Below are 12,966 nucleotides of genomic sequence, written 5' to 3'. Positions count from 1 at the left end.
AAGTAGCAGTACTCAGGCTTCCTTTGGGGAGAAACCCTTCCCCATTTCACTTGGTCCTAGGCCAGCTGACAACCACAATGCCTATCCACCCCTCCACATACACACCCCCTCACCTGAGAGGTGGAGCCCAGGCTCGCTCACCGATACCCTCCCTCCCAAGTGGGTGAGTCACAAGCAGAAGCAGGTGGAAAGTGGTTGGGTCTGAGTCCCCCAACAGCAGAGCCCGAAGTGACTGTCCATGAGGTTTCGCTCCCAAGGGCCCTACCCCTGCCTTGGTTCTTCTTCTCCCCACACCTTCTTATGCAACTCCTTCAACTCTCTTCAGTTCTGGGAGTCATGGAGTGTCCCTCCGATAAATTCCTTATTTCATCCCTTAAGTTGGAGTCAGACTCTCATCCTTGCTACCAAAGAATGTCTCCCTGATGCAGCCCGTAATTATGATTCGGAGACCAAGTTCACGGCTCACTTGCTGTTCATATTCTTGCTGTTCATAATACTCTACTTTCTCCCAAACTAATAGCAATCTATAAACACAACGTTGGAGAAAGAGAAAGAAATGAGAGTGTTTTGGATAAGTGGAAGCAGAGAAGCTGACCTCTCCAGCTCTGTGTTGGTAGAAAAGTCACATTTCTGCTTCTCTCATGGCTCTCTCTTTATTTGTTAAAATGTCAAACCCAGCTTCCTGGATCTGTAGGATACATATATATATATATATAATACATACATATATATATATATATATTCTAAAAGGGTAAAGCAAGCCCAAATTCACATTTCAATGTGTTGAGAGTAAAAGATGACGGAAAAGGCAACATTAAAAGCAGTGGAGACCCTCGTCCTCCAATTCGACTTACAAATTGTAAGTTACTTAAATGGAATTTTAATTAAAACTGCTTAGAAGCCTTCTTTCCCCCCGAGGACCCTGCTACACAATGCCCCACCCCTGTTTTTCCACCAGAGGAGACATGAGGGTAGTCTGTAAGGTAAGCGTTGTCTCTCTCACCTTCGTGATAATCTCATCCGTCTTCCCATGGACCCGCATCTGGTTTAATGACGCCAAGGTGCAGGCCTTCTCTGATGACACTGCAACAGGCTGGCGATGGTGCTGTCAGGCGCTGGGCTCTCGGGGGCCCCTCCGCAGGGGCGTGCAGCCCCGCACACAGCCCCCGGCTTCCCTCCCCTGGCCTCCTGGCTGTGCTTGTGCAGACCTAGACTCTAGTGGATGCAGGGGTCTGGCTCCAGACCCCAACCTTAGCCTGGCTGCAAGGGACAGAGACGCACGCAAGGGACACGAACCTGGGAGGGAGGGCGTGGGGAGGGAGGAGAGGACGGGAGATGGGGGAGGAGGTCAAAGACAACTCAGGAACAAAAACCAGAAACAACCAAAAGAGTCGGCTCTTGTCCCTTCCTGTCTGTCACCGTGTCGTGATCCTTGACCTCTAAGTGCTGCCGACCGTGTTCTCCTCTCGGTGTGCCTTTTTGCCTTTCCCGGCGTGTGGTCAGTAGTGGCTGCCCCAGGCCCCGAGTTGGCATGACTGGTCAGGGCCAGCACATTCTACCAAACTGCGCCTTCAGTCTCCTCTGTCTCTGTTCACACTCTCCTGAGAATTGGCCAGCTCATTGCTTGGAGCCCAGGCACCAGTCATAGATCACCAGCCAGTCTACTGGTGGGCCGTGTCCATAGGTCCAAGCAGCGGTGGGGATGAGGAAGGTGCCGCGTGGCCACCGTCCACCGCTCAGGCCCGCAGACGCCGTGGGGAGCCCTGTGTCTGGGCACAGACTCATCCCTGTCAGACTCCCGTTTGTATGGACTTGGCCTTGGTGAGCTACCTACACTCTCCACAGACTCTATATCCCCCCACGGCCTATTTTCTCTTTTCAACTTCTATATCAGTTGTGTTGTAGCATGACAGTATCTGCACCTGAGGAGGGCCTCCTACTTTGAAAAATCTAAAAAATGTGGACTGCCAAGGTGTGAATCATTTTAAGCAAGCCAATTGATTCATTATTCCGTGAACACTATTTCTAACATCATATGAACACTTGGACTTTAAGGGACTCTTACAATAAATCCCCTTATAAATGGACCGATTCATGAGACCGCCTAGAGGTATAGGGTGAGAAGAGAAGAGACCAGGGCTGGGGCCCTGAGAACTCCAGCCTGAAAAGGGAGCAAAAGAAAAGAACCCAAGGAAGGGGAGGTGGCAGAGAGGCCAGAGAAAACAAGAAGGAAAACGAGAAAGGTCTCGACATCTCAGACACCAGACGAGAAGAGGGCTTTGAGTAGGAAGACGTTGGGGACATCGGCCAAGCCCACAGAAGGATGCCATAGGCTATGACTGGAAACTGCCCGCTGGATTTGACACCAAGAAGGTCACTGGAGCCTTGGGGAGCGGCAAGGGGGCAGGGGCGGAGGAGAGGGTGGCCCAAGGAGTGTGGACCACGTTCAGGAAGCTAGGCTCGGGGGAGAGGAAGGCTAAGGGCAAGGATAGGCTTTGGGTAGTTTTCTAGGTGGAGAGACCTGATTTGGGAGAAAATAATGGGGAAGGGAAAAAAGAGGTCATCCCAGAAAGAGACAACAAACGTTTCCTGCAGAAGCCAAGTCGCTGATTTCCTTTTCACACTTGGTTTCTTGCTCTCCTAAACTGTGCCTCTTCCCTTGTTAGGATCCAACTCAGAAAGTCCTCGTCATCCACACGTGAATAAGCAGCTTTTCTATTTCAGGGAGTAATCAGAACTTCCTTCTCTCTCCAGCTCGGTTCTTGAGCTGCATCCTGGTCTCCCCTGGTGTCTCAGGGACCGTCAGGAGGCACCTTGCCAACAACAGCCTCTCTAAACTCTGGCTTCTCTTCCCACTGTCAGGTCAATGTGTTCTTCTCGTATTAAAGGTTCAGGAAGAACAGTAATGCTCAGGAGTGTAAAATCCATGAGTTAATACTTGGGGCATAAGTGGAAGAGGGTGCAGGGCTGTGGGGAGGGAAGGGGTTCAGTACAGCTGACTTTCTGACACTTCAGAAAAAAGGCGAAAGAAGCTCAAACTCTTTAGCTCAAATAAGGACTAAGGGAACACCAGCATCATTACTTTACCTTATTAGCGTCACTCCCTCCATCTTACTAAGGGAGCCTTTCCTGATGCCCAGAAATTGCCATGAAACTCACAGTTGTTATAACTGAACATGATCAGAAAGCTGTGAAATGTGCCCAAGATGCCATTAAAGGGCAGGAGGGACACAACACAGTATGTTTGAAGTCAGGTGATTGGAGACAAAATATTTTATGGGTTATCTTCCCAGAGTTCAGATCGCTCAATAAACTGATTACTCATATATTTTATAAAGACACATCAGGGACTTCCCCGGTGGTCCAGTGGTTGAGACTCCGTGCTTCCAGCAGAGGGGGTGCAGGTTCGATCCATGGCAGGGGAACTGAGGTCCCACATGACGTGCAGTGAGGCCAAAAAAGATTAAAAAATAAAAAACACACATCAGGGCATCCTTGGTGGCGCAGTGGTTAAGAATCCGCCTGCCAATGAAGGGGACACGGGTTCGAGCCCTGGTCCGGGAAGATCCCACATGCCGTGGAGCAACTAAGCCCGTGCACCACAACTACTGAGCCTGAGCTCTAGAGCCTGCGAGCCACAACTACTGAGCCCACGTGCCACAACTACTGAAGCCTGCGTGCCTAGAGCCCATGCTCCACAACAAGAGAAGCCACCGCAATGAGAAGCCCGTGCACCACAACGGAGAGTAGCCCCCGCTCGCCGCAACTAGAGAAAGCCCGCGCCCAGCAACAAAGACCCAACACAGCCAAAATAAATTAATTAAAACAAAACAAAACACACACACATCAAATCCAAGTCTGCTCTGCCTTCTTGCCATGCTTGTTGGTTCTGTACTCACCCGCATCCTCATCGTCACCATCTTCCTTTTCGTGGGAAAAGCATTCATCTTCATCAGAAAGAGCCTCATCTTCAATCTAGTACAAATTGGTCATGGACAGTAAGTAGTTAGCTAATTAAAACTCCACAAAGACCTTCAAAAACCAGCAGAAGCCAAATAGGTAAAGTTCCTAAATGCAGAGCAGAAGAAGAGGGTCAAGATTATCAGCTTTGGGGCTTCCCTGGTGGCGCAGTGGTTGGGAGTCCGCCTGCCGATGCAGGGGACACGGGTTCGTGCCCCGGTCCGGGAAGATCCCACATGCCGCGGAGCAGCTGGGCCCGTGAGCCATGGCCGCTGAGCCTGTGCGTCCGGAGCCTGTGCTCCGCAACGGGAGAGGCCAAAACAGTGAGAGGCCCACGTACCGCAAAAAATACATATATATATATTATCAGCCTTGGAAACTTTTCAGGAACCTTTTGAGTAGTTGGGTGGTAGGGAGCGGGGGAGGGAGAGCGATTGAGGACCAGGAAATCCATGCTGATCTTAAGGTTTAGAGTCTGCCTGTTTCCACGAGCATCAAGTAGAAACTAAGGAAAAAGAAAGATGAAATAGAGAGTTGTCAAGAAGACAGAGTAAGAATTGAAATGCAAGTAAATAGCAAGCAACTGGCTACACAGTGCAGGTAGTACAGAGAGAGAGGTCATTTATCTGTGGAGTAGGTACAAGCGTCTGTGATTTTCTTTCTTGGGGAAAAATTGCCACTTTTCTGGGGAACAAATGGGATTTGATTCCAATCCATTCTATGAAAACAGGGCTTTGCTCTTTGGAACTGAATGCGAAAACGTGAACAGTGAACGCGGAATAACGTTAAGGCTCCTTTGGCAACTGCTCGGGGCACCAGGAGATACTTCTTTCTACCCAAGGTGTGTCGGTTTCCAAAGGCTGCCAATTTTTTGTGAAAAACTCGCAGTCCACGTTGTCCTGGAAGTAATTTACCAAAATCACAAGCAGTGCTGATCTTGTTTCTTAAGGTAATGACCCCTTTCTAGTTAAAGAAATGAACCCTCTGGGATCACAAGTCAAACTCAGGCATGAGAAGGGAGGGCAGGTCACCAGGAGAGATTTCCCCCTGAGGCTGACTCCTTGTGCCCACTACTGGATTCGGAACTTCATGTCCGTTTCTGAATTCGTTGTCAGGGTTCCAGAAACGCTGTTAAGAGATGCAGTGGGGATGAAAGGGAAATGGATAAAAGACGTTAAAGTGTTCTGGATGAAGGGGACGACTTCAAAGAAGATTTCCTAGTGGGACTTGCACCCTCCCCTGAGCCCTCAGAGGCCCCCAGCCAGCGTGGGCATGTAATGCAGCTTTCCAAGGACAGTGAAGACATTGGCGGGGCAGGGGAGGCACCTGCTGGCCTGGCCTGGGGGACCCTCGTGGGCTGGCCGCTTACCACTCTCCGCTCTCTGCCTTCGGCCAGCACAATCTTTTCGGCCTGCAGCTGCTCTCGGATGGTTTTCTGCAGCAGCGGGGCATTTGCTCCTCTAACCAATGCCACCAGCTCCCCTCCCTAGAATACAGCACAGATGTCCTGCTCAGACCACACGATGCGCAACCTCCTTCAAGAGACATGAGGTTCCAAGAGCTTTGTTTACGAGCGTGCCCAAGGTCAAGGTCTGCGGACCCCAGGCCCACAGCCTCCATCCACTTCTCTGCCCCCTACCCCAGGCTCCTCCCTTCAAAACTTCCTTCAGGACAGCGGGGAGGTGGGGGAGGACCAGGGCGCACTGGGTTGTGAGTGACTAAGTGTGGCCTCTCCTTGACTCCTTCACCCAACGAGTATCAGCTGAGCACTTACTATGCCAACACCAAGACAGAGGCAGAGAACAGAAACACTAAACATGAAAAGACATAGCTGCCACCCTCAGTGAGTGGGGTGCCAAGTGGGGAGAGAGTGGTCGTGTCAGAGAAACAGTTGCAATAGAATAAGAACATTGCTTTCATGGGGTACTTGGGATTTGGGGCAATAATTGATCCCCAGCTCCATCTGGGGTGGTCAGGGAAGACCTCACAGTGGAGGTGGTGTTCCCGGTGAACCCGAGTTCACCGCCTTCGCTTTTTCAGAAGTCTCCCTGCCCGTCACTCATGGAAGCTCACGTGCACTGGGTTCTCCTTCTGTTTCCATCCCACCCTCAGGGGATGGCCGCTGTGTGACTGTGATGGGCTGCCGCACACTCCCACACGGCCAATTATGATTCATGCTTTAATCCCGCCCACTCCAGGCTCAAGCAAGAAACCCACTGCAGTAAGGATCCCATTTCTGCAACTGAGCTCTGATGCCAGTCTGGCGGAGGGCACTTTCATCTCAGCGCTTCCCACCCCTGCTCCCTCCCCCACCAGGTTTCTTCGTAAAACCTCAGTCTCCCTCGAGAAAGCCGAAGCTCAAATAATGTTTCACCATAAGCTTCCAACTTGTAATACTTGCAGTGCCGAGGGCAGGAGCCCAAAGTTTTCCAAACTAAACAACTCTGGCCCCGGTTGGCAGATCCCAGTTTCCCTGACTGTGCTGTGAGGGGCTGGACCAGGTCAGGAGGAGAATATCAATCCACTGTCTTCAGGGCCTGGCAGGTGACCTAAAACCAGGAAGCCAGGTGTGAGACAGCAGGGGGGCCCTCAGGGGCCTGGAGCCCCGGGTGAATGTCACAGCCGAAGGCAGCCAGATGACCTTTCAAATGCTGAACCACTGGCCGTCATCAATCACCCCTCTCATTTCTGACTTTGTATCAACATATCTTCACATTTTCCAATGAAACGAAGGTGAATACAAAGCTTGTCTACCCCACGAGGGAGCGTTCATGTTTGCTGAAAAGTCCCCTCTGCGGAGGTCTCCAAACTCTGCACTGAGAGTGAGACCTCAGTCAAGAGGTTCACTAGGGACTTCTCTGGTGGCACAATGGTTAAGAATCCACTTGCCAATGCAGGGGACACAGGTTCGATCCCTAGTCCCGGGAAGATCCCACATGCCACGGAGCAGCTAAGCCTGTGCGCCACAACTACTGAGCCCACGTGCCACAACTACTGAAGCCCGAGTGCCTAGAGCCCGTGCTCCACAACAAGAGAAGCCACTGCAGTGAGAAGCCCACACAGCGCAATGAAGAGTATTCCCCGCTCACCGCAACTAGAGAAAGCCTGTGCGCAGCAACAAAGACCCAACGCAGCCAAAAACAAACAAACAAATAAAATAAGAGGTTCACAAACCAGAAAGAGCACAGGCCTCTGAGTGAGTCCTGCTCTGTCCCGGGTACTGCCCTCATGAAGGCCCCAAGCCCAGAATGACTGCCCAGAGCTCCACCCATGAGCAGTGCCATGATTAAGGGCATCTGTCCTCGGCCAAAATAATAGAGTCAGGGAGGAAACAGCATTCACTCGCTGGGAGCAGTGTGGCCTCTTGGTGAGAGGCGTCCATCTGAACCCTTGTGATGTGCAGCCGTGGGACAGTTCTGGACTGAAAATGTACTTACTGCATAAAACAGAAAGGTCGGCTCGCACCTCCCTCTGTATTTTTCGAGGACATCAAGACAGTCCGCCTCTGCCTAAAGGAAACAGGCTGTCAGCAGGGCGGGTGCAGGGACAGGATGGTGGGAGAACCGTGTGGGACACACACACCACACCCCCCATACAGAGCACATACACATCCATATTGCATGCACACCACACACACACACACACACACACACACACACACACCAAACGCACATACTCCTCATCCCCCACATACCACACACCGCATACATACCACACACACGTATACATACCACACACATATACATTACATATACATACCACACACATACATACCACACGCATATACATACCACACACATACTACCAGCACACACATCCTGCTACACATGCACGTGCATACGTTACGCATAATATACACACATCACATATCACATCCTCCCACACACCACATACACACATACACCACACACGTGCACACACGTACATCACACAGTGACTGCCCTCCCCAGCTGGAGCCCTGGCTTGCTCTCTCTCATGCTCCTTCTTCTAATGCCTTTCATCAGAATCTTAACAACTGTCAACATACTGGTAAAAAGTGTTGCCAGTGTCATTTTCTGAGGAATAAAATAAGGAGGATGTGACAGTTTGTCCTGCTCCGGATCAGGGGAGCTCCACCACTAACATCCCACATCTGCCCCGAGTGGCAACAACAGAGGAAGGTCCTCAGCTCGCCTCCGGGTCTGATAAAGCTCCCCAGCCAGATCCCTCCTCCGCTCACTCCACAGAAGCCTCACAACCCATTCCCACGGGAGGAGTGCAAGCCCTGGGAGCCCAGCTTCTCAAGAGTTAACGCAAGGGAGAGTCTCGCCTGTGTTCACCGTCTCTGAGCCTCAACCCGTGCAGCTCCTCCAGTGTCTCTTGCATGCTTCTCTGGAAGTGATTCCCATTTCCATACACTGACCTGAGTAAACGTTTGCTGAAAGTTCCCCTTTAAGGAGCAAGGATAGAAATCTTAAACCCTGTGCTCTGGAAGTGAAACTTCAGGGTTCACGGTGGACACGAGCCAAGAGGGAGTGTTGGCCTTAAAGTGGCCGCACGCCTTCCCGGCTCCGGCATCAGGGGCAGCTGAGCCCACAGGGACTGTCGAGAGGCAGGGTGTGGGGGAGGCTTCCTCTCTAGAGAAACTGGTATCAGCAAAAAAAATCCACAACGGATGCCTTGTCGATGATCTGAAAAAGGCCCCTCAAACTTCCTCTTCCTGTTTTAAAATTTTTAAGGTTTTTACAAGTTGTGTCACATTGTGCTGAGAGAGGACCTTACTAATGCAAAATGCAGAAGGTCCAGGCCGACCTCGATCCTCATCTTCTGGAAGAGGCTCACCACAGGCTTGCAGGGGCCGCACCAGCCTTGGTAGACGTCGACAACTGCGTGGACCAAGAAGCAGGAGCGCTCAGCAGGCACCAGCGCCCCGCACGTCAGGCAAAATCGATACCTGCACATTCCAACCCCCTCCGATGGACATCTGTTTGCAGGGATATTTATTTCGTGGTTAAAGGGATTTATTATCCCAGCAGAGTATGAGCGAGTGTGGCAACACAGCTTTCCTTCATGAACTCAGTGTTCCTAATTCTAAACACAGTGAAGTGAGTATGGTGGAAAATCACTTACTTAACACGGATCCTTTGCCTTAAGGGGCTTTCAGCTACATTCAGGGTCAGGCCTAGCACAGAGAAGCCCTCAGTACGTATTTGAAATAGACTGAAACTATCTCTTCTAAAAGGAAGAGGTCACTGTAGGTGACCTATCAGGATGCAACCAACTCTCAGCTACTTTGGTAATAAACATAGCATTAACCTTTCCTCCTGATGCATTGGAAGCCACTTGCTTTGGGTAAAGGAGAGTTTTATCTTTAAAGCTTTACTTTATCAAATCAACATTATTCTCCTGGAAAGTGAACCTGAGAGAGACCTAGGTGGAGACTGGGGCGCGTTTTTCTGCTTTGGTCCCAGTCTCTGGAGTGTGGTGGGACTGCGTGTGAGGGACCCTCCTGTCTGATTGCACTAGACCCCGAGGCCTGTAAGAAGCTAAGCAGCGAAGCCATGTGCACCGGATACGCACCAGACCTGCCCAGCCCAGTCAGACGCAGCAAGTAAGTGCTAGATGGTGATGGACCGGTGGTCACATTTTAAGGAAGGATGTCTTCCTAAAGACCTCAGCACTCAGAGCTCATGTCTGATCCACACAGGGGGTGTTTCTGTTCTGCAGTTAGAGTGCATCCTCATGGGGTCAGAGTGTGGACCCTGCTTATAAACTACCAGCCCTGCCAGCTTTTTTACTTTTTTTACTTTTTGAAGGTTCACATTTCAAAATTTTCACATCACATGAGAACTGTTAATAAACCATGATATAAATTACCTTTTTTTTGGCCATGTCACATGGCTCGCGGGATCTTAGTTCCCCGATCAGAAATTGAACCCAGGTCCTCAGCAGTGAAAGATCAGAGTCCTAACCACTGTACCACCAGGGAATTCCCTAAATTATCATTATTAAAATTAGCATAGACTCTGGCAGCACTGTCTTAACGCTGTACTGTAGGACTCAGGGGAGGAGGCTTCGCAGTGGAGAGGCGACTTGCATTGGGCATTGTGGAAATGCCAGGCTTGGACGGGCAGACAGGGAGGCCATGGTGGGAAGCATGGTGGGGGAGTCCAGGGGCCGCTGCGGTTGGGTTGATCAGTGGTGGCAGAGATCACTGGAGGAGTGGGGAATGTGGGTTTGAGGAGTTCCATCCTGATTTACTAGGCAACGAGGGTTCACCGTAAGTTTTAGAAAGGAGAGAGAGTTAATATTTACTGAGCTATGAGAGAGCATCTGCACTTTGCTTTTCTCTCAAAAAATCCAGCAAGATAGGTATCATTATCCTACCATATAAATGAGGAATGAAATAACCAACCCAAGGTAAAAAAATAAATAAATAAAAATTCTCAAGCAGTAGACCCGAGTTTTGGACCGAGGTTTGTCTGATGCCACAGCCCGTGCTCTTTCAATGACTCCGGGAAAGAAGATGCATGAATTCAACAGTATGGGTTAGTCCAGCCAAGCAACATAGTTTTGCAGAGAAAGGGAGAGCCAGGCTGGCTTTAAGAGGGACGAGGAAGCCAGACCCAGGGGTGGCTGTGTTGAGGGAGGGGAGAAACGAAGGCATCCCTGAGACTTTGAAAATGTAGTGGAAAGACTGGGGGTGGCAGTCCTGTGGGTGTGAGAAGGACCACCTTTGAGCCCGGCAGAGAGAAAGCACTGGGTGGAGGCAGGGAGAGAGCATCTGGGGAGGGAGGAGAGTGAACTAGATTCCAGACACATTGCATTTCCAGTGCTGACCAGAGAGTCTAGGGCAAATAGCCCCAAAGTCAGCCAGACACCGGCAGAGGCCAGAGAGAAGGATCTGGTTCTCCTCAACATCCAGGCGGAGGATAAAGCTTCTTTGAGGCTCCTTTGAGGACAACAGCTTCACAGTTGAGGGATTTGGAGATTTCAATAGACCACAGGAACGGGAGAGAAAGGCATTTGGGTGACTCCAGGAAAAAATCCTTGAAGAATTAGAGGACCCTGTATCCAGGCCCACCAAGGAGAACAGGTTCAAGCCCCAGCAGGAAAAGATTGGGACCTAATTAGCTGCCAATCTCTATGCAGGGTTTGCATTGCTAGGTCAGCCTAGTCATTTGTACCAGCTTCCCATCTCCTCTTGCACTCCCTGGCTCTACGAGGAGTGGTGGTGACAAAGGCACACTTCCCACGGTTGTGGGAGACAGGTGGCTGCGGACGGGAGAGGAAGTTATGAAGAGATTGACTCTGAAAGGCAGGAAGCAGAAAGAGAAGCAAGGAAAGGAATGGCAGAGAAAATGAAAAGCGGGGGTGTGTGTGTAAATCTGAATAGACTTTCGCGTGTTTGAAGGCAGATGGAAGCGAGCCAGCAGAAGACCAGAGTTCCAAGATGGTGGCTGACCTTGGAAGCAAATCTCTGCTGCTTCTAGAAAGAGGGAGGAGCCTGAGTTCCTGGCGACTGCTTGATGAAGAGGGGCAGACGATTGCCCGCTGCCTTAGGTCCACACAGTTCCCTCGTGTCGTGCTTCGAGCAGGACTCGACAAAGTCCACGCTCAATAGATTAGGGTGCTGGAACGTGGCACGTCCTCCAAAAATGAGGAGCTGGTGGCTTTCTTACTGTTGTTAAAGAAATAGAAGTCATGGTGGTTTTGCCCTGGAGCCATGTTCCGGTTGCACGCAAGGCACATGGACAACATAGTTAAGACCTGGCACCATCAACAAAGCCTTGTATCCCTCAAGTAGTAGAGTGTGGCCAGACTCATACCCACATCCTGGATCAATGGAACCGCATTTATTAAGAACCCACTCGGCCCCGGGCCTGGACACGTCTGCTCCTGATGAATGAAAAAGACAATGGTCCTGTGCTAGAGTCTGGGGGAAGGCATGGAATGCCTACCTTCACAGGGGCCACACCAGGGTGGGTGTGTGCTGGGGGTTGAGACAGAGACACCAGGCGGAAGTGACCGCACAGAGGTTCAGGAAAGATTTCATGCAAGGAGGCTGCTTTAGAACTGCCTGGGGATGAGAAAGGTTTCTACAGGTTGTAGAGGGGTCATGATATTTCAGGTAGTAGGAACAACGTGGGTACAAGTGAAGAAGAGGGGAACTTGTGGCATGTTCGGGAAACAGGTTGGAGCCGAGGACAAACCTCAGGGGACAGTGGGTGAAGGGCTGGAGGGATGGGGGAGGGGGGCTTGAGTGCTGAAGTCTTGGGTGCAGGGGCAGCGATGGAGAGAGATGAGAGCAGATACCAGCTGACCCAGCAGATGTATTTATAGAGAGAACTGAGCAGACACAGAAATGGAGCCCAGAGATCTCTAGAGGAAAAGAAGCAGAGAAAGAAAGGTCGGGGAGCAGCTGTGCTGGGCAGCCTCTAAGATGCCGCCGGTGAGCCCTGCCTCCTGGGATTCAAGCCTTTGTGTAACCTTCTGCCTTTGAGTGCAGGCTCCACCCAGGGCGAACAGAACAGGGCAAAAACAATGGGATGTTACTTTTGAGATTAGGTTACAAAAAGGCTGGGACTTTCGTATCTCTCTCTCTCTCTCTCTTTCCTCCCTCCCTGAGCCCTGCTTTGGGGGAAGAAAGAAGCTACAGGTTGTGAGCAGCCTTATGGAGAAGTTGACGGCAAGAAACTGATGTCTCTGGTGAACAGCTAGCAAGGACCTAGGTCCTGCCAATGGCCACAGGAATGGGCTTGGAAGTGACCTTCTAAGATCTGCCAAAGCCAAATGACTGACGTTGGAAGTAAATCTGACTCAGTTGAGCCTTGACATTCTCTGTGTGACTCCGTAGCTGCAGCCTTGTGAGAGACTCCAAGTCAGGCACCCAGCTAAGCAACCCCCGGATTCTGGATCCACAGAAACCGTGGGATAATACATGTTAAGTGTTATAAGGCACTACGTTTGGGGGTAAATTGTTGCTCAGCAATAGATAATTGATACAAGGATGACAGCGACAAAGAG

The 12,966-nt window shown here is 50.8% G+C and overlaps 1 protein-coding gene across 1 annotated transcript in view; it reads right to left on the bottom strand.

The window, feature by feature from the left end:
- NME9 (NME/NM23 family member 9) overlaps positions 1-12,966 on the bottom strand; it is a gene marked incomplete at its 5' end in the record, with an annotated part of 28,955 nt that overhangs the window by 9,111 nt on the left and 6,878 nt on the right. Inside the window, 7 exon segments of the mRNA XM_082840481.1 lie at positions 596-622; positions 626-688; positions 1,004-1,083; positions 3,900-3,975; positions 5,330-5,446; positions 7,398-7,469; positions 8,722-8,825. Of these exon segments, the coding sequence (XP_082696607.1) occupies positions 596-622; positions 626-688; positions 1,004-1,083; positions 3,900-3,975; positions 5,330-5,446; positions 7,398-7,469; positions 8,722-8,825 (539 nt within the window).

Source organism: Leucopleurus acutus (genome assembly GCF_964270905.1).
Source record: "Leucopleurus acutus genome assembly, chromosome: 5".
NCBI lineage: Eukaryota > Metazoa > Chordata > Mammalia > Artiodactyla > Delphinidae > Leucopleurus > Leucopleurus acutus.
This window is presented reverse-complemented; position numbering and strand designations above follow the sequence as displayed.